Source organism: Mastomys coucha, unplaced genomic scaffold (genome assembly GCF_008632895.1).
Source record: "Mastomys coucha isolate ucsf_1 unplaced genomic scaffold, UCSF_Mcou_1 pScaffold22, whole genome shotgun sequence".
Lineage (NCBI taxonomy): Eukaryota > Metazoa > Chordata > Mammalia > Rodentia > Muridae > Mastomys > Mastomys coucha.
The window spans coordinates 137,671,721-137,693,012 of NW_022196905.1; the positions used below are offsets into that span (position 1 = coordinate 137,671,721).

The following is a 21,292-nucleotide window of genomic DNA, read 5'->3' on the forward strand; positions in this document are numbered from 1 at the left end:
GAAGATTGGAGATTTTAAACAGAATGGAAAAGTCTTGCGTGTGGCTCACAAGTACAACAATGAGTAGGAGGCCCTTGGCTGGGAGGATTTGGTTACAATGATAAAGAGCCCCTGCCTGGGAAAGAACAGGCCAAGGAAAGAATGCAGCTGGGCACAACCCTGAGACATGCAGCTCCCAAGACTCTCCTGTACATCAGGGAGCGCGCTTTATGGTCCTAGTCAGGTGCCCAAGGGTGTAGTGAAAGACGTAAAGGCCTCATTGTCACCCAGAGCCGTGGACATCTCTCGACCCTTCTCACACTAGGACCTTCGAAGGTATTGGCTCTGGCAGAAAATAGGCAGAAGGGAAGTCTGCCCTGGGAAGCACTAGAACTCAGCAAGCCTGGCTTCCCGCCTCTTTTTCCCCACTAAAATCCACTCACACCCACGCAGCAGAAGCCAACACAGACAATGCTGAGAAAATAAATATCCACATGTACAAATAGATGTGTACTGTATTCAAAAGGCAGGACACTTCCCGTTCTATTTCTTCTTTTTCTTGTAACTGGGGGTAGCAGGTAGAAAGATCTCTTGAAGGTTGCTCCAGAACCCATGGGAGTGAATGTTCTGGTGGATCTGGGGCTCAGCTGATAGGGACCAGGCCACCAGAGGCCAGTGCTGGCACCAGGTCCAGTTGCCTTTATACCACTCATTTGTGGTCTGGTTGGTGGCAGCCAGGTACAGAGCAAAGCACAGGTAGCCAGCCAGGAGCAAGCTCAGAACGATGACAAAGCCCAGCAGGAAGACAATCCTTGGAAAAGCCAGGAACAGGTGCTAGGGAAGAAAAACAGAGCGTCAGTAAATAGACTGTGATGCCTGTGAGCACCAGTCCTGACCCTATGGTGTAGATTCACTACTCAGTTGACCCTTGCATCAAATCTGACCCAGCAGGCAGGATACACGGCTTTGAGGTGTGGCAATGCCCTAGGATTCATGAGGCCCTGGGTTCAAAATTCTCTGTGTCTTTCTGTGCCTCTATCTCTGTCTGTCTCACATGTATGCATTGTACAAGCGCAAGCACACACACACACAGATACACACACATGCACTTCAGTTGCCTCAAATCTGATCCTTTGAACATAGATTTGAGTCACAGTCAGCCCAGGCATGATCCTAGTGTGTATGAGAGCTTTCTGCAGGATAACTTTCACACAGGCAGAAAGGTCACTCAAGACAGCGCTAGCCCACAACCCTGAATACCCCAACACAACTGACTTGTACGTTCACAAAGCACTGAAGTTTGATTCCCAGCTCTGCATACACCAGGCATAGTGGTACACACCATTTATCCCAGCACACAGGAGTGGGAAGCAAAAGGATCAAAAAGTCAGAGCCAGCCTGATATACACGAGACCCCTTCACAATAAATAAGTTAAGTCATTGGGCTGGTGAGATGGCTCAGCAGGTAAGAGACTGCTCTTCCAAAGGTCCTGAGTTCAGATCCCAGCAACCACATGGTGGCTCACAACCACCTGTAATGAGATCTGACGCCCTCTTCTGGTGCATCTGAGGACGGCTACAGTAAATTACACCGGAGCAAGCAGGGCTGGCAGAGGTCCTGAGTTCAATTCCCAGCAGCCACACACATCTGTACAGCTACAGTGTACTCATACACATAAAATAAATAAAATAAATCTTAAAAAAAGAAGTTAAGTCGTATTAACTTTAAAAACCCATATGTTGGCCGGGCAGTGGTGGCGCATGCCTTTAATCCCAGCACTTGGGAGGCAGAGGCAGGCGGATTTCTGAGTTCAAGGCCAGCCTGGTCTACAGAGTGAGTTCCAGGACAGCCAGGGCTATACAGAGAAACCCTGTATCGAACCCCCCCCCCAAAAAAAAACAAAAACAAACAAAAAAACATATGTTAGCTAGGTGTAATGGCACACACTTTTAATCTTAAAACTCTCTAGGCAGATCTCTTGAGTTCAAGACCAGTCTGATCTACATATTAAGTTCTAGAATAGCAAGTCAGGGACTTAAAAAAACAAAAAAGAATAAAGGACCAAGAACCCAAGGGCTCAAAGGCTCCAGGAATGAACCTATTATTATTTTGCCAAATGGACACAGTATCAAACTGCCCTCTGAAGTCATATCTACCCTAGGTTAGTGCAGGTCTCAGACCTCTCAGAGAAAACTCTTAGCACAGTGGACAGTGGCTAGAGCCAACAACTGGTCAAAGTACAGGGAAGAGACTGTGGAGTGCTCAGCCATAAACAGGACAGAACATCCCCCCCCTCTCCCCCTCTGTCTGTCTCTCTCTGTCTCTCTCTCTTTCCCTCCCTCCCTCTCTCTTTCAACACAAACATACACACACACCAACGCCCAGGGATAACTCTGGGGGCGGTGTGCTGAAAGCCTCTATGAGCCAGAGGCCGGGAGGGTCAGAGTAAAACAGTGTCTTTGGGGCACGATAGGATCACGAACTCATAGCAGGTGCAGTTGTCTGCACAAGATCAGGCCAGGCAACATTCCACAGAGCAGAGAGGAGCGAACTCCCACCCATAGCTGAGGAGTGGGAGCTATAGGTGGCTAATGACTTCTAGGGGAGGGACAGTCAGTTTCTTTTAAGCATGTAGGTCCTGGAAGGTTAAGCATGATCCAGTAAATGACCCCACACTGTATGCATGTGTGACATTCTCAAAGAATTAATAAGAAGAATCAAAGAGTAGCTTCATGTCTTCCTGGGACACACTGCAAAATTACCTGAATAAGAAAGACTGTGTCCACAGCCTGGAAATGCCCCAAGTCATCAAGGTAAGTTTCCTGGTATAGACCCGACACTGCCACGAGGCGGAGCAGAAAGGCAGCAGTCATGATGGCTATGGCGGCAGCAGAAGCCATCAGTGTCAGGAGGTAGATGAGGAAGTACCTGATGTTCCAGGCCCCGATGCAGTTGTTTACCCAAACACAGTGATGGTCAAAACGGTGCACACATCGGTCACATACCCCTGCAGAGAAAGGGCTAGTTCAGCTGGGCTCATCCTTGGTGAGATGATAAAAAACAGAACTGGAGTTTTCACTGACAGCACTGACAATTGGGGGCAGGGCAGCTGTTATCACCAAGCTTTTAGAGCTGCAGGGCATGTGGCTGGGAAATGTCTCACCAGGTAAGAATGCCTGCTATGCAAGCATGCCTGGAGCTCAGATCCCTAGATGGACAGATGCCAGGCAGGCTTGGTTTGGCAGTCTCCCCGCAATCTTGGTGGGCAAAAGACCAGATTCCCTGAGCAAGCTGTCTATCTAGGTGGGCTCCAGCTCAGTCATCCATATATAAGGTGAAGAGTGACTAAAGAAGATGCCTCTACATGCACACACAAGCATATGCACATACCACACATCTACCCACACATATTCAAACACACACACACATGTCAGACAACTATCTACACATGTATACACATGCACACACAAATACATGAACATGCCACACATCTACACAAACATGCACACACATGCACAAACATGCATACACATGCACATGCCAGACAACTACCTACAAATACCACTCATGTACATGCCACACATCTATCCACACATGCACATACATGCACACACAAACACATACCACACATGTACCCACACATACACACATGCACACACATGTATCTTAAACAGAACTGCAGCATGTAACTATTATAGTCACTGAACACCTACTGAGGATAAGAAAAATCTGAAAAAGTAGTTTCTGGACATTAGCAGATTTAGTAGCTTTTGACTTATACAAAACTCTAGCATTCACTGTGAACATGGAGGTAGCACAAGATGGAGTCCAATACTTGATGTGGACACTCTCAATCAATCCATTTCCTTTTCCCCTGGAAAAGGCTGGGGAGGAGCCCAGGCCTTCACTTGTTAGACATGCGCTCTTCATCCTCTGACCCCATTTCAGTCCAGTGTTCTGCCAGCCACCCTCGGTGTGGCTGGGAATGCCAACATGGAGCTTGGTGTGTTTGCCCTGCCAGCATTCCCCCGTGAACAGGCCAGGGAGGGGAGGCCGTAGAGCCCCAGAAGGAACACTTACTGCAGTGCTTGGAGCGGGCTGGTTTCCTTAAATCACAAGTGGAACACCTTGAGTTCTTTGGAAACATCACATCATCAAATTTATAGACTTGCAGAAGTAATGATTCATTTGCTTTAGTGATGGTGCCTGAGAAAAGGGATGAATGTCATTTTCAAGCAATGTGATTGACCAGGCCCACAAAACCCAAACTAGCACAATGCAGCTGAAACTGCTGTGATAACTATTTTAAGAAATGTACTTTCTCTCTGTGGTATTCATGTGGGGATGCTGCGTGGGTACACATGTGTGTGGAAGTTGGAAGTCAACCTCCAATGTTGATAGACAACTTTTTTTTTGAGACAGATTTTCACTCACTTTGAGCTCAGAAATTGGGCCCCCTGGTTGGCCAAAAGGCTTGAGGACTCCTCCTGTGGCTGCACCCAGTATGGGAGTACAGGTTAGAACCCCTGCTCCCAGCCCTACCTTTTCTACACGTTCTGGAGACTGAGCTCTGGTCCTTGTGCTTGCACTTCACTAACACAGCAGCCACCCAGTCCCTACCCCACTGTGAGTAACTGACTGGCTTACTGGGCAATAATGCAGGAATCCAAGTCACTTCTTTCATTTATTTAGCATCATGTGTCTGAGTTAGAATGTGTCTACAGCACAGGTGGGGACCAGAGAACCATTGTGTGGGGTCCAATCTCTCCATCCACCTGTTCATAGTGTTAGGGATCAAATTCAGTTGCCAGACTTGGCCTGTGCAACAAGTGCTTTACCACTGAGCCATCTGGCTGGCCCTGTACTTGGTTTCTTAAAACAGTTCCACACTGTAGCCCAGGCTGGCCCCGAACTTGAGGCAATCCTTCTGCCCCAGCCTCCCAAATGCTATCATTATAGATGTGAGCCAGTTTAAAGCACATTGAGCTCCATGGCTGACAGGGTATCAGAGCTGTGCAGGCATCAGCTACTCCCAGTTCTTCTCTAGAGCTCATGGAAATGGACCCTATGGCTGGAAAGTAATGCAGTGGCTGAGCATGAGCAGCATTCAGCGGGCCCTAAGCTCAGTCCCAGCATCACTACAAGAAAGAAGAGGAGTTATTAGAAATGGAGAAATATAATCTACAACTTTCTGTACTGAGTTCCAACACCCAGGAGAACATTTCATGGTTCATCCATATTGTAATGTGAATCCTGGCACTTGGGAGGTAGAGGCAGGTAAATTTCTGAGTTCGAGGCTAGCCTGATGTACAAAGTAAGTTCCAGGACAGCTGGGGCTACACAGAGAAACCCTGTTTAAAAAAAGGAAAGAAAAGAAAAGAAGGAAGGAAGGAAAGAAACAGATTCCCTCTGGCCTCTACGTGTACATGAACATACCACACACATAGAGAAAAAGGCACATAATTAAAAATAAATAAAAGGGAAGCTGTGTCACAGTGATCACAGTTCTCATGGACATATGCAGTTTTGAATGTGTCAAAACTAAAAAGTGCACTGAAACCAGTGTGGTGACACATGCCTGTGATCCCAGCATTTTAGAGGTAGGAAACTCCCAGGTTCATGGTCAGCCTGAGGCACAAGCCTGGCCTCAAAATAAACAACCTATATTAGAAGATCTCACATTGGTGTACATATTACAAAGTTTTAAAAAACCTATGGATCAAAGACCAAAAATAAAGTTAGAAAATATTCAAAACTCAAAGACAGTGGAAACTCAAAGACAGCAGGGTCTTCTGCCATCTCCTGGGGAACAGCTCCATAGCTGACACCATGAACACAAAGCTTCAGCTGACTTACCAGGATTGGCCGCACAAGTCAGGGTGAAGAATACTAGGTTCACACCCAGCAGCACATAGGGCAGGAGAAGGTAAGGCAGAGAGAACTCCAGCTCCTGGCAGTAGCCGAAGACTTCACAGGTATATTCCGCATAAACTAGTCCTTGCAGGAGCAGGTGCAAGACAATGAAGGTGGGGTGGCTGCAAGGAAGCACAGAGGGCTTACGCACAGGCCATTCCAGGAAGAAACCACATGAACCCGAGGAACATGCCCAACCACCTCCTGGAAGAGTTAAATAAGGGCCCAAAGTGGTAGCGCGTGCCTGTAATCCCAGTACTTCAAGGCAGAGCCAGGTTTGTCTTGAGTTTGATTTTGGCCTAGGCTACCCAGAAAGAACCAGGCTAGGCAGGGCTACATATCAAGGCTCTGTCTCAGAAATAAAATGAAAGCCAAGCATGGGGGTACACATCTTTAATCCCAGCAATCAGGAGGCAAGGGCAGGCAGATCTCTGAGTTCTACATAGAAAGTTCTAGGCTATGGAGAGCTACATCGTGAGACCCTGTCAATAGTGGTGGTGGTAGTAGTGGAGGTTGTAGAAGTGGTAGTGGGGCTAGGGAGATGGATCAGTGGTTAGAGCACTTGCTCATGCAGTGGACTAAGTTCAGTTCCCAGCACCCACATGGCAGTTCACAACCATCTGTAACTCTAGTCCTAGGGACCCAATGTCCTCTTCTGGCCTCTACTAGCTCCTACACATGTGTGGTGCACATACACTCAGGCACAAACACATTTTTTTAAAATAATAATTAAATGAAAAATGGAAGCCCATTTTGTATATATTCAAGAATACTTCCCTACTTTGTAAGTGTCTTTAGTTGAAAGCAGACGTGATGGCAGTAGGCAAAAGTGTCTCATGACTATGATGCCAGCACTTGGGAGGCTGGGGCTACAGGACTGTCATGAGTTTGTGGCCAGTCTAGCCTATGTAGTCAGTTTTAACCCAGCCTAGGCTATAGAATGAGATCACACCTCAACACAACAAACTGGCCATGTTGGTCAGGGGACAGACTTCAGTGGTCGAGACAGAGAACATGCCAGATATGCACAACATCTCCAGCTCAACCCTCAGCACCACAGTCAATCAATAAATGAAAAAACAAAACTAGTCACCCTAAAAGCCCATAGACGGGGGGCTGAAGAGATTGCTCAGTGGTTAAGAGCACTGACTGCTCTTCCAAAGGTCCTGAGTTCAAATCCCAGCAACCACATGGTGGCTCACAACCATCCGTATTGAGATCTGACACCCTCTTCTGGTGTGTCTGAAGACAGCTACAGTGTACTTACATATAATAATAAATAAATCTTTTTTAAAAAAGCTCATAGACAAATGGTAAATGATCTACAAGGAGAGATTCCAAACCCAGCACTGTCAAAACTTCCAGCATCCTTCCCTTTACTCTGCTGGAAACCACAAGGTGCTCCCACAAGCTATAGAATAGCAGCAATTAATCACCCAGGCGGAATGTGGCTGTGTGTGAACCCTGAGCCACAAATACCGTGTGTGGAAGAGCTGATGAAGAAGTGTCTGCATGGCTCTCTGGAGGCACTGTGGGATTACACAGGAGCACACCTGAAATCACAGGAGAAGGGTCAGCCTCACCTCTCACCCCCACTCCCTATAATGGGGTTCTCCACATGCTACCATCATCTCTTCGTATGGCAGAGAAGCAAGCTATGAGAATAAAGAGCAGGGCGAACAAGCTCACATGTTTGTGGTACCTGTGCGTGTGGTGGGCCTGTGTCCACACATGAGCACATGCATATTCTCAGAGTCAGATATCTTCCCTGGAAGCTCTCCTGGCCCAGGGTCTCTCACTGTGTGGTTAGTCTAGCCAGCCAGTTTGCCCCTTGGATCTGTCATTGCCTCCCAATTACTGAAATACAGGTGGGCCACCATCCAGACCAGCATTTATGTGCACTCTGGGGATCTGAGTCGCCTTATTCTTTCTTCTCTTGGATTGCCTCTCTGCCATCCATCCAGTCCTTCTGGTTGCATGGCAAGCACTGTGACTGCCCAGCCATCTTCTCGGCTCCACTCTGTGTTTGAAACAGTCTTATTACATATCCTGAGCTAGCCTGGAATTCATGATCCTCCTGTCTCAGCTTCCTAAGAGCCAGGACTTAGGAGGTGTAGACAATGTCTGTATTACTACCTTAACTGCAGAGAAGGTGTCTGTCAGGGTCTTAGGAGGAAAGGGAGCGGGCAGAGGCTGCTGTGGACGCTGACTTCTCCTTACCCTAGGTTCTACCCCATGCTGGAGGTCTGCCTCCAGATCCCCAGGTCCCTCCCAAGTCAACCCCTTCATGGCTACTTGCCCCCATCTTGCTTTGACCCCCAAGGAAGGATGGATGGGATGATGTGAAGAGAAGATGGACAGCTAGATGCTCAGCTTTCTGGTCACATGTCCTCACGAGCTCACACCTGCTGCAAGCATGTCTAGGCAAACAGTAGTCACATCACGCCCAAAGACAGACATTACACGCTGTTTAAAAAGCCAACCTTGAAAATTCAACCTATTTCAAAGCAAAATAACAGGATAAGTTTTTGTTTGTCTGGACACAGGCTCTTGTGATGTAGCCCCAACTGGCCCTAAAGCCTCAGCCTCCCAAGTGCTGGGATTAAAGATAAGATTCCCTTCAGACTAGCACCTAGCACAGTATTCAAACTTTAGCAGTACCCAAGGACCAGTGGTACCTGTGCTCCTCCCAGGACCATGGCTTTCAAATGCTGGTTTTTTGTGAAGATGCAGATCATGACAACACAAATCAATAAGAAGGCCAAGTAGAACAAGAAGAGAACCAGGAAGTCCATGCTGGAGGCTGCAAAGGAAGGGACAGTGTGAGCAGCTGCTGTTGAGGGATCTGTCCCCAGCATGTATTCTGGCCCTGGGTTCACATCGATTGGTGGTAGCCCTAGGCCATCCTCACGATGAACAAAGAGATCTATCTGCCTTTGGGAGAACAGATCCCTTCATTAGTTTGTCTGTAGGCAGTGTATGTACACTGTGTGTCTACAGATATGCACGGACATGTTCACGTATGATTGAGCCAGAGGCTGAGATAGGGCATCTTCCTCAATGATGCTCCACTTTATTTTAAATTATATTTACTTATTTGTTTCTGTGCATATGTGAGTACCACAGTGTGTGTGTATAGGACAACTTTTAAGAGTTGTTTCTCTCCTTCCACCACATGAGTCCTGACGATCAAACACAAGTTCTTCAGGCATGGCAGCAGATGCCCTGACCCACTGAGACATCTCACAAGTGGGTCACAAGTGGTTATTATTTTTTGTTATATGATATAGGGTCTCACTACATAGACCAAGCTGGCTTCAATGGAGATCCACCTGCCTCTGCACCATAAGTACTAGGATTAAAGGTGTGACCATGCACAGACTTACTTTTAGTTTTTGAAGATTTCTTTGTGTGTGTGAGTGTGTGCGTGTGTGTGTGTGTGTGTGTGTGTGTGTGTTTACCTGAGTGTGGATGGATGTATACCCTAGCATGTGCATGTGGCAGTCAGAAGACAACCTCTGGTATTAGTCCTCGCCCTCCACCTTGTTTGAGACAGGGTTTCTTGTTTGTTCTCTGTGCTGTCTGCCAGGCTAGCTGGCCTGTGTGTTTCTGAGGACTCTCCCATTGCACAGTGGGAAACTGGAATTACATAGACACATACTGCTACATCACGCTCCTACATGTTCTTCACACTTGCAAGGCAAGTAATTCGCTAAGCTAGCTCTCCATCCCAAAGTATTGGTCAAGGAAACCTCAAGTCTAGTGGGTTCCTTCCCACCCCACCTCCGTCAATATTGAGAATTGAACCTAGGACTTCATGTCATGTATGCTGGGCAAGCAATCTATAATGGAGCCACCACCCCAGCCCTTTTCCACATCTTTTGAAACATGCTCCCTCTCTGAACCTATAGCTCATTAACTCAGCTAGACTGGCTGGTCAGCAAGCCCAACAGAGCCACTGTTACCCCCTCCCCTGTGCTGGATTATAGCCACACTGCCATACCACCATGTATATGTTTTACTATTTCTTTACTTTGGTATCTGATGTTTGGGGGTGAGGGGGCAGTGCTTGCAAGTGAATGTTTGCAGGCATGAGGAGGATGTCACATGTTCTCTATCCTTCTCCATCATAGTCCCTTAAGGCAACAGTTCTCAATCTGTGGGTCTATGACTCTCCTAGAAGTCAAATGACCTTTTCACAGGGGTCACCTAAAACCATCCAGAAACATAGATGTTTACATTATGATTCGTAATCAAAGCAAAATTATACTTATGAAGTAGCAAGGAAAGTAATTTTATGGTTGGGGGTTACCACAACATGAAGAACCATATTAAGGGGTCACAGAATTAGGAAGACTGAGAACCAATGCCTTGGGATCTGGAGCTCAGACCTGGAGCTCACTGTTTTGTGGCTAAGTTGATAGGCATTAAACCACACTCATGTTGGTGCTGGGGATCCAAACTGAGGACTTCATGCTTGCACAGTAAGCACTCATACCCACTGAGCAAGCTTCCAGCCCATCAACCCCCTGTGTTTTGAGACAGGGTCTGACTATGCAGCCCAAGCTAGCTTGTAACTCAGAATTCTCTTGCCACAGCTTTTCAAGTATTGGGACCCCAGATGTGTACCACCACACGCAGCAACAAACCTTTTCCTTTTTTCCTTTTTTTTTTTTTTTTTTTTTTTTTTTTTTTTTTTTTTTTTTTTTTTTTTTTTTGTTTTTTTTTTTTTTTTTTTTTTTGGTTTTTCAAGACAGGGTTTCTCTGTGTAGCCCTGGCTGACCTTGAACTCAGAAATCTGCCTGCCTCTGCCTCCCAAGTGCTGGGATTAAAGGCATGTGCCACCACTGCTGGGCTTCCCTTTTACTTCTTTAAATATTCTCATAGCTACTGATAGAGTCCTGCCAAAGAACCTGCTGACCTCATCAGAATGAGCATCTCCTGAAGGTAGTCAGGGTCCCACACCCAAACTCGGGCATATGAAACAGGTCTGTGACAATGATGTCACCCATCACCCATCAGAACCAGAATGAAGAGATATTAAAAAGCCTATGCTAAGAAAGTAGAAATGAGCTGGAGAGCTGGCTCAGCAGTTAAGAGTACTGACTGCTTTTCCAGAGGTCCTGAGTTCAATTCCCAGCAACCTACCTGGTGGCTCACAACCATTTATAATGGGATCCAATGTCCTTTTCTGGCATGCACGTATATATGCAAATAGAACACTCATATACATAAAATAAATAAATAAATCTTTAAAAAAATAAAAAGAAACTGAAAATGTGGGCTGGAGAGATGGCCCGGCACTTAGGAGCACTGACTGGTCTTCCGAAGATCCTGAGTTCAAATCCCAGCGACCACATGGTGGCTCACAACCATCTGTAATGAGACCAGATGCCCTCTTCTGGTGTGTCTGAAGACAGCTACAGCGTACTTATATATAATAAATAAATCTTTAAAAGAAAGAAAGGAAAAAAGGAAAGAAGGAAAAAAGGAAAGAAGGAAAGAAGGAAGGAAGGAAGGAAGGAAGGAAGGAAGGAAGAAACTGGAAACGCTGACATTGGCTTTACAAGGTAGGATTCTGGGCCAAAATTCCAACCCAGAGAATCAAAACAGAAACTATTAACAAAAGAGGAAACAAACAAAAAAAGGCCATTCTCACAAGATAATAGGGCTCCCATCTACATATTTCTCTAGGCTGGACACTTCCAGCAGCACCTTTAGCGTTCATTCCTCCTTGCCACATCCACGAAGAATTCAGATAGCAGCTCTGCTTGGGCAGCGCAGCGAATTTGGCACGCGCAAAACTGGCGACATGGTTGTTCCTGGAGTCTGGAACTGGCTGCGGAGACAATCAAGTGCATCACTTAGACAGTGTTGAATAAACCTCAGTGAAGGAATGCATTGTGAAAGGTGTTCGGAAGTAGAGGACGCTGCACAGCCGCTGAACTGGGAAGAAAACTTTAAAAATCCACTAGTTTGGAGTCTACCATTCCTACAGCTGTCACTGTCACTACGACTATCTCTGCGCCCACACCGGGGTCCAGACTCAGGGTGAGGTTGTCCACATGAGGTAGGTCCCCGGTAGTTTCCCCTTGCTGGGCACTTTCAGGATACATTATTCAAGGCCCTTGCATACCTGAGGTCACAGAATCTGCAGCTGTGAGGGACCAGGGAAAGGTAGTGGTGCATGGAGCTCATCCCACAACCAGATCCCGAATGCATCAGGCTCAGAGGGGATAAGGAAGGCTCTGTGGCAGGTTGGGAGACCGGCACTGCGTCTAGAGCTCGGAATGAGGACCAGGCGGACAGCCGACTGGGAGATTGGGGACAGCGGACAGGAAGCGGGATGCAGGGGGCTCGCTCGGAGAGGACTGTGGTCTCACACAGACCTGGGAGGCTCAAACATGGGGTCCCGATGACCACCGCCCAGCCGGGGTGTCACAGAGCCTTCCGAAGCTGCCTTACCCCAAGCCCGGCCAACTGTCAGCCGCTGCCAGCTGACCCCAGCTGAGCGCTCCCAGAGACTTCCGGCGCGTCCATAGCGTCATCAGGGCCCGCGACAAAGGCGACTTCCGACGGAAATAGTAGCGGAGGGCCGGAAATTATTGGGTTTGGCCTCTGTTTCTGCAAGCAAATTGTGTTTCATACCGTCGTAGGTTTTCTTTCTCTTTTCTTTCTCTTTTAACATCTGTCTTTCTCCCTCCCTCGACCGCTCCTCTCTTCCTTCGCACTTTTATTATTACTTGACAATTTACTATATATCTACAATGTACGAGTCCCTTCATTTCACCAACTCCCCGTCCCATTTTCGTGGCCTTTGATTCTCGCGGGCGTGTTTGCTTGTTGTAATCCGCTAAGTTTAATTCGGATTTCTTGTATGTGCATTGATAGAAAAGCTATTTTCTTTTTTAAAATTTCTTTCCAAAACTAAGATCTCAGCTAGGCATAGTGGCCCATAACTTTAATCACGGCACTAAGGAGGCAGAGGCAGGTCTCTCTGAGTAAACCTGCCTGAGGAAGCCAGCCCGGTTTACATGAGTTCCGGGCCAGGCAGGACTACGTAGCTAGACCTTGTCTAAAACAAAACAAAACGAATGAACAAACAAAATTAAAGTTCCACCAAATTATACCCGGCTGGCCTTGGGCTTTTGAACCTACTGTCTCAGCCTAACTTTGGTTGAGGTGGCAGGCACCCACAACCACACCCAACACAGGAACTGGAATTTTTTAGCACTCTTAACAGAAAATGAAGGCTCTCTTGGGTCGGTGCAGAAGAACCGCTGGACTGTGCCTGGGCCTCTTTGTATCCTGGGAGGAACTCGGCAGTAACTCTTGACAACCCAGCAGGTATCCTAGACAGGGGCACCTGTGTCTCCCTGGCAGACACACCACTGGGAGTCCCAGCATCTCCCATTGCAGAGGTCACAATATGTCCCCATCTGAGTCCGATTCTGCTGATTACCTCTTACCCCTGCCATCTCTGTGTACAGCTTTGAACATCCTCCCTGTGGGGAGCATCGATAGTGTTCTATCCTTAAGGATAAAAAAGCTGTTTTGATAATGGGCAGGCTTGGGGTGAGAGGAGCTGCTTCTAAACATAGCACTGAGAAAGTCCCTGTAGGGTGTTGCTTTGTCTGAGTGCCTCCAAGATCTATTCTTGATGCCTCTGAAAAACAGGTTCCCTTTGAGGAAAAATGTCTGATCTCTAAGCACTAGCTTCAAAGCTCCCCTTTCCTGTTTGCTTTGCTTCCTACCACAGCGTCTCAATTATTTTTCCTTTTAGAAATTTAAAAAAAAAAAAAAGCTACCTTTCTGAATATATTGTATCCAAGGCCTTTGCAATGTTGGGAACACAGAATGAGCAGGTGTGGTGAGACCTGAAAGACTGGTTACATACAGAGACCATCTGGCATCCAGAATAGGCTACACTTCACCAAGGCTCCAGCAGGATCCACCCTGCTGATGAACACTGAGCCTGTAATTAAATATCTTGAATTTTTCTTTTCCCCACACAAAATGCAGGGCTTTGTGGTCTTCTCTAGAGAGTTTCAGTTCCCCTAACTTTGATTCTCAAATCAGTCATTCATTTTCATCTTGTGTTCTGTTATCTTTTGTTAAGAAAAGGGTTGGGATATAAGTGAGTTAAGTTATCCAAAACAAAATCTTTGGTGACCACCTCATCTGTGATGGAATCGTCCTCATTTAGTATGTATCCTGCAAACTCCTGTGTGTGTGAGAGAGAAAGAGAGATGGACAGACAGAGACAGAGGCGACTTCTCATAATGTACCCCAGACTGGTACCTTGTGAGTAGGCTTCATGAGTGGAATTATAGGACTGGCCAAAACTCATTTTGTATTTAAGAATACATATTCATTCAATAAACACAGGTGCCAGCTGCTTTTGTTGGTCAAGGGAACATAAGAGTCAAAAGAAATTGCAGAACTGGCCACTGGGGCTGTAGGTCACTGGGTAGATCCTGGATTCCATCTCAGGCACCACATGAAACCTGGTATGGTGGCACATGCCTATAATGCTATTTCTGGGGAGGTAAAAGCAGAAGGAGTATTAAGTTTAAAGTTATCCTCAGCTACACGAGTTCGAAGCCACCTTAGGTTTCATAAGACTGCATTCAGTGTATAGGCCACAGATTGGACACACACCTATCTCTATAGACAGTTTCAGCCAGGAGGGATGGTACACATCTCCAATACCAGCACTCCAGAGGAGGCATAGCCAGACGGATTTCTGTAAGTTAGAGGCCAGCCTAGTGTATAGAGTGAGTCCCAGGACAGCCAGACCACACAGTGAGACTCAGTCTGGAAAAGCAAAACAAAAACATTCTTACTGTAGGACACTATGTTCTATTCTACTTTGTAAATTTTTTTGTGTGGGGGAGGGCAGTTCAAGGAAGGGTTTCTCTGTATAGTCCTGTTCTGGAACTCACCCTATCTAGACCAAGCTGGCTTCAAATTCAGAGATCTGCCTGCCTCTGCCTCCTGAGTGCTGGGATCAAAGGTGTGTGCCACCACTCCCTGGCTACTTTGTAATGTTACAGATAGTTTTTCAATGAAGTATTCATAGCTTAAAAAATTTCACAGAGGTGGGGCTGGCGAGATGGCTCATCGGGTAAAAGCACTGACTGCTCTTCCGAAGGTCATGGGTTCGGATCCCAGCAACCACATGGTGGCTCACAACCACCTGTAATGAGATCTGACGCCCTCTTCTGGTGCAGTCTGAAGACTGCTATAGTGAATTATGTCGGAGCAAGCATAGCTGTCCTGAGTTCAATTCTTAGCAGCCACATGATGGCTCATGGCCATCTGTACAGCTACTCATACACATAAAAAAAAAAAAATGAATAAAATAAATCTTTAAAAAAAATCACAGAGTTGGTGGGGGAACACCCTCATAAAAGGGAGGGGGATGGGATAGGGGATTTCCAGGGGTGGGGTGAGGGGGAACCAGGAAAGGGGATAACATTTAAAATGTAAATAAAGAAAAAATTCACAGAACCAGAGGAGGGGTGAAAGAAGGAGGTTCATAAGGCTGGGGGCAAGAATCATGAGCTTGAAGCCATTCTGGACACATAGACACACAGTCCTGTGACCCCAGCACTCAGGAGGTTGCTGTAGAGGAATTGAGAGGCCAAGGGGAACCCAGGTTAGATATGACAGAACGTTGTCTCCACAGTAAAATTTCTAGATAAATTTCTCAGTGCTTTGCTGGATTTTAAAAACAAATGCTTTTCAAACTTTTCTTTTTCCTCTCTGCCCCTCAGAACTTCCAATCACAAATACTGGAATCTCTTTTGTAAGACAATAGGTAAAATACTGAAGCCAAAATATAAAGATTTTACTCAAGCCTTCTAGAAAGGTTTATGTTGCCTTTGATGCATAGAGCAAAGAATTCTTAGACTTTCCTGCCAACCCTTGAATCTGAACCTGTGATATCAGGTTGGTTTTGTTGTTTGTTTGTTTGTTTGTTTTAACATGAGATCAGTTGACAGGACCAACCACCTTTTACACCATGACCCCTTGTCCCTGGGAGGACTGTCTGAGACAATATAGAAATGAGATACAGACTTCCTAGCTGGGCCGGAGTTGCTGGCTCAGATGTAGAGTACACTTACATACATGGCACGATACAAACACCCACTTAAAAAAAAAAAAAAAACAAACATAGCCAGGCATAATGGTGAATGACTTTAATCCCAGCACTCAGGAAGCAGAGGCAGGTGGATCTCTGTGAGCTGAAGTCCAGCTTGGTCTACAATGTGAGTTCCAGAAAAGCCAGGGCTATGCAGAGAAAAGCAAAACAAGCCAGGAATGGTGGCATTCGCCAGTGACCCCGTGCTGGAAGGTCAGCATCGGGAAGCTCAAAGGGGCTGGCTCACAACAAGTCTAGGCTGACTGTTCCATGTCCCAGTGAGAAACTCTCTTTTTAAAAATGACGTTGGAGACTGGCATCATAGCTCAACTCCAAGGTCCAGAATTTATCTCCCAGTATCCCTATACTAAAGTAAAGTGGAACCCTGCAGACTTTCAACCCCAGCCTTGAGTGGGTGGAGGCAGGAGGATCACTGGGGCTTGCTGGTTGTCAGCCTATCTGGAAGAAACAAGAGCTCCAAGGTTTGCAAGAGACACTGCCTCCAAGGAGTAACTGGAAAGTGGTAGGGAATGATGCTGGCCTCCTCCTCCAGCTTCTGTCTGTGCACAGGTGCATGGGACCCATAACACACGTGCATCTGCAACACACATACACATAAATAATCTTAAGCTATGAAGGCAAGGTGAGTGTCTCCTAAGGAATGACCTCTGACTTCTACACACATGCTCACAAGCACATATACAGAGACATAAAGATTCCATAGCTGTTCATGCAGAAGATATGTATTGGTCATGAGATTTTTTTCCATGGAAAAACAGACTAGGGGAGGAAGGGCTTTTCTTTGTGGATAAAACCTGGCTCATTGTAGTTTGTCGTGATATCAGTAGCATCTATTTTAGAATCTGAACTCATAGTAGATTCTCAATTAAAATGGGCTGGATGAATGGGGAGGGGATGAGCTATACCTGATGGAAATCTATACTGAAGGAAATATTCAAACAAGGCCTGCTAGGTGGCTCAGAGGGGAAGGGTGCTGGTTGCTCTGACGACCCAGTTTTCATCTCCAGGACCCACATAATCAAAGGGAAGAATTGACTCCCACAAGTTATTCTGTGACCTACAGAGAGAGAGAGAGAGAGAGAGAGAGAGAGAGAGAGAGAGAGAGAGAGAGAGAGAGAGAGAGAGAGAGAGAGAGAGAGAGAGAGAGAGAGAGAGAGAGAGAGAGAGAGAGAGAGAGAGAGAGAGAGAGAATTTCATAACAAAAACTCTGGCCAGTAGGTGGCGCCACAGCGGCTGTTTCAGCCTGTGAGTGCCCAATTCACCTTTTGGAATTTGCACTTGTCTTTGCTTCTGCGACGGCTTCGTTGTGCTTAGGAACCTCAAATCTCCATTTTGGGACTCATTTTGGACTGTTCCTAAACTGTGTGGTTCTCTTTGTCCTTTAGTATTTTTGTGTAGTGGTGACCTACTGGAGGCGACGTAAGCAAGGGAGGATTTGTTTGAGGTTTCAGAGGGTTCAGTGCATAGATGCTTGGCCCCATGCACTTGGGCAGAATACCATGGTGGTGGAATTGTTTCGCGGAAGGTGGATGTCACTTGGCAGTGGTTGACGGGAAGTAGAAAATGAGACAAGGAAGGGACTTGGGATAGAAATAGCGCTCCCAGCTGGGGTCCAAGCACTCAAAACACGAACCTGTGGAACACACACTAGTTCGTTTTCATTGTCAGCTTGTTTGCATTTGGAATCACCCGGGAAACACACTTCTGGGTGTCCATCACAACATTACCCGGAGTTTAACAGAGGCTGGAAGACCCACCTCAGTATGGGCATGCTGATGCTGTGGGGCTGGGTCTTTGGAAAGTGAGCTGAACACCAGAGTTTGGATTGCCAGAACCCGTATAATGCCTGGTAGGCATGGAAACCCACCTGTAATCTCAACGCACGAAAGCAGAGATGGCGGCCCCTCCCCCACTCCAAATCCCCAGCATGCTGATTCAGCAGGTTCTGGCTACAAGTGAGAGACTCTATATGTGAAACAGAGAGTAATTACGGAAAACACTGGACGCCAACATTCAGTTCACAACACACACATACACACACATATTTACACATGTCCTCACAGACATAAAACAAAAACTAACAAGCACTTCCTTAAGTCTCATCTGGCAGGTATTTTCTCACAGCAGGGGGAAAAGTGAATAATAAAACTTCTGACCCCGAGTGTGTCCTGACCCCCTATGAGCTCTGCTTCTGGACTGACAAAAAGGTAGTACCAGCAAGAAACACGGGATGAAAATATTGGCTGGGAACTCAAGCAAGGGTAAAGAGTGAGCACACAGTCAGGCATGGTGGGACCCGCCTACCATCCCAGCACTCAGGAGTCTGAGGCAGGAAGATTGTGAATGTAAGGCCAGCCTGGTCTACCCAGTGAGTAAGACCTTTACAAAACTGGGCCTGTGGATGTTCTGTAATGAAGATGAGTGGGGCTTACAAGGCCTGAGGCTTGCCTGACACTCTAGAGGCGGTAAACAGTTGCTGGGAAGGGAGAAACATTTTCTTTAATCAGTGTACTATAAAAGCACTGATGTGCATGCTTAAGGATCCAGTTTCCTGGCTTCTGACAGAGGATGCTGTGTGACTCCAGGTGTATTACCTGACTTCTCTGTCCTCTGCTTTCTTCCAACTAAAAAGTAAGGATAAAAGAATCTACCTCAATGGGTTATTGTGAGGATTAAATGTGGAATTGTCCACTGAGCATTTTCGGTAAATGTTGGCCACTGATGTCATAAACAGGACCCTCCACATTAACAAATGCAGTAAGAGCAGAAGAACAAAGCAAGAAAGCTCTGGAGCAAGAGTGCCTTAGTCGTTTAATAATAAACTTGACACAATGTAGCATCATCTAGGAAGGGAGTCATGGTGTGGTTTTGTGTTAGGGATTTGTTCTAATGCTTTGAATTAATCCGGTCCCCAAAATCAGGAATCTCGGTGTCCAAACACTGAAGATCCTTGTCCCTAATTGTTTTTTGATCAATCAATAAAGAGCCAATGGCCAATGACTGGGCAGGTAGACTGAGGTGGGACTTTGAATTTTGTATGGGTCAGGAACCTGGAGAGAGGAAAAAAGAGAGATCACCAAGATGGGGAAGAAGAAAGAGCAGACCTAAATCCCTGACGACGTAAGAATCAGACCAAGTGGCCATGGGCCACCTCCCCTATTGGGCCTGGGGAAACAGATATGAAGTCTAGATTTTAAAAGATGTTAACGCAGGAGTACCAGAGGGGAGTGTTTGCTAGCAGGAGAAGGTTTAGGAGCACTCAGCCATTAAGCTAGTCATAGCATATCAAAATTAACTGACATGTGTCGTCTATGTGTGCTTCATTCAGGAATCCAGAGAGCTCCTGGGCAGGTGTGTGCTTGAAACCTACCGACCTGTGGGGAGCACAGAGCGGGTTAGCTAGCTAACTACCGCTACGGTTTTGTCTAGTGCAGGTTGGCCTGTGGACACATCTGTGAGGAATCGCCTTGATTGGAATTGATGAGAGAGGAACAGTCCGCTGTGGGTGGAACCATTCCTTGGCTTTGAACTCTGGACTGTATAAGAGTAGAGAAAGCTAACTGAGTTCTAAGTGTCCACACATTCATTTCCTTCTGCTCTTTGACTGGTGGCTGTGATCAGCTGCAGTAACTTACCTGCTATTCTGTAACCTGGAGTTGTGAGCTTAAAATAAACCCTCGCTCCCCTAAGTTGTTTTATACGTCTATGCACATGTGTGCATGCGTGCAGATGCTCACAGCGGCCAGAAGGGGGCGTTCTTATCCCTTAGTTAGAGATGCTTGGATTTGAACTCCAGGCTTCACAATAGAGCAGTAGTGTCATCAAACTCCCACATTCTTAGTTGGTAGGAGGAGAGGGGGACAGATAGGCAGCCTAGTATTCTGCTAGGAATGCTGAAGCTCATCTTGCTGGGGCTGGCTCCCTACATAGGTTCACTCTTGAACCAACGACAGGGTAAGAAAATAGAGTGTGCCCCTTAGCGTGAGTTGTATGACCTACCGCCATGCATGTGGGAGGCGAGGAGGGAATTCTCTCCACCCAGTAGCTGGCCAGAGAAGGGGAGAACCCCAGAAAGGAGATTTGGGGGTGGCAGGAAGAAGGACAGATCCTGGGTAGGCAGTCTATGCATGGGTGTATAATAAGTTGTAATATTTGGAGTGGTGGGAGGAGCATGTCAGAAATATCCCCCAAATTCAATATGGACCCAAGGATGTGGGAATGAGGATACCATGGGTGAGGAGAATCCATGGTGCCCGTCCTCTAGTTTCTGGACTCAAAGGCAAATCTATTAATAAGCTACTTCCTGGCAGCTGTCTCAGAGTGCGGATTCAAGGAAATGTATATTCAAAGTCAGGAGAAGGAAACTTTATCCACGGAGCTGTTGTTTTCCAGTGGTGCAAGGTCATGGAGAAAGGATGCCATTCCTTAGGAGGAGCGAGAGAGAAGAGGCAAAGATGCTCTCACCCCAGCAGGGCCAGTGGGAGAGAGAGAGAAGGACCAAAGACCAGCTCACGTCGCAGGGCCAGCGGAACAAAGAGGGATATAAAGCAAAAGAGATGGCTCCGTGGCCAAGATCACCTGCTGGGCAAGCGAGAGGAGCTAGTTCAAATCTCGAGGATCCACATAAAGATGACTGTGCGTTCCTGTGACCCCCATCGATAGGGAGGTGTCAGAGACAAGTGGATCGCAGGGGCTTGTTGTCTGGCCGGTGTAGCTGGCCTGGTGGCCCTCAGTTCAACATGAGACCCTGTCTGAATGGAACAAGGCTTTCTCTGGTCTCTGCATGTGTATTCATGGACATACACAGGAACACAAACATACATTTATAATAAGGTGGGAAATTAAGGAAGACATTCAGTGTCAATTTTGGCTTGAATGTGCATATGTTTGTACATGCACACACACACATACAAAGCCAGCAGGAAAGTGTGTCCTGATCTCCCTCTCCAGTGAAGTGCCAATAGGTAAGGTCAATGGGAAAGGCTAGAAAGAGCTTCCCTCAGGCTCCATGGAATGGAGATGAAAGTGAGGTACCCCACCATCCTGGCTCCAAAGATGGCTGCAGACTAGCTCACCAGGTGCTCACTACTCAATGTAAAGGATCCATGTCCACTGTATGGAGATCCATATATGAAAGCAATGATGCAGTTTCTAAAGACACAGAGAACAAGATTGTAGGAAGCCGGCCCGCAGCGTTCCTACTTCCGTGGGGTTCCACGAACCGGGAATTT

At 46.7% G+C, this 21,292-nt stretch overlaps 1 protein-coding gene across 9 annotated transcripts; it reads right to left on the minus strand.

Moving 5' to 3' along the window:
- Positions 1-468: 468 nt before the first annotated feature.
- Zdhhc4 (zinc finger DHHC-type palmitoyltransferase 4) lies at positions 469-12,444 on the minus strand. 9 transcript variants are annotated; one of them, XM_031338629.1, is made up of 9 exons: positions 12,359-12,444; positions 11,609-11,732; positions 8,572-8,696; positions 8,299-8,390; positions 7,373-7,446; positions 5,837-6,015; positions 4,061-4,186; positions 2,743-2,987; positions 471-813 (listed from the first exon to the last, which is right to left on the minus strand). In XM_031338629.1, exons 5-9 carry the CDS (start codon positions 7,405-7,407, stop codon positions 523-525), a joined length of 876 nt encoding a protein of 291 aa, XP_031194489.1. In that variant the 5' UTR covers positions 7,408-7,446; positions 8,299-8,390; positions 8,572-8,696; positions 11,609-11,732; positions 12,359-12,444; the 3' UTR covers positions 471-522. The 9 variants fall into 9 exon arrangements, with proteins under 9 accessions (XP_031194486.1, XP_031194489.1, XP_031194488.1 ...); XM_031338628.1 differs by having other exon boundaries at positions 8,193-8,390; XM_031338626.1 differs by lacking the exon at positions 8,299-8,390 and having other exon boundaries at positions 469-813; positions 11,553-11,732.
- Between the last annotated feature and the right edge of the window lie 8,848 nt (positions 12,445-21,292).

Bases quoted from the DNA above. Each gene is read 5' to 3' on its own strand.
- Zdhhc4 (XM_031338623.1), bottom strand. From the start codon at position 11,636: ATGTGGCAAGGAGGAATGAACGCTAAAG. The intron at 8,697-11,608 runs GTGCTGCTGGAA...CTTCCTTTGCAG, and splicing joins AGGAGGAATGAACGCTAAAG to CCTCCAGCATGGACTTCCTG. The intron at 4,187-5,836 runs GTAAGTCAGCTG...CCCTTTTCTCAG, and splicing joins GACTTGTGCGGCCAATCCTG to GCACCATCACTAAAGCAAAT.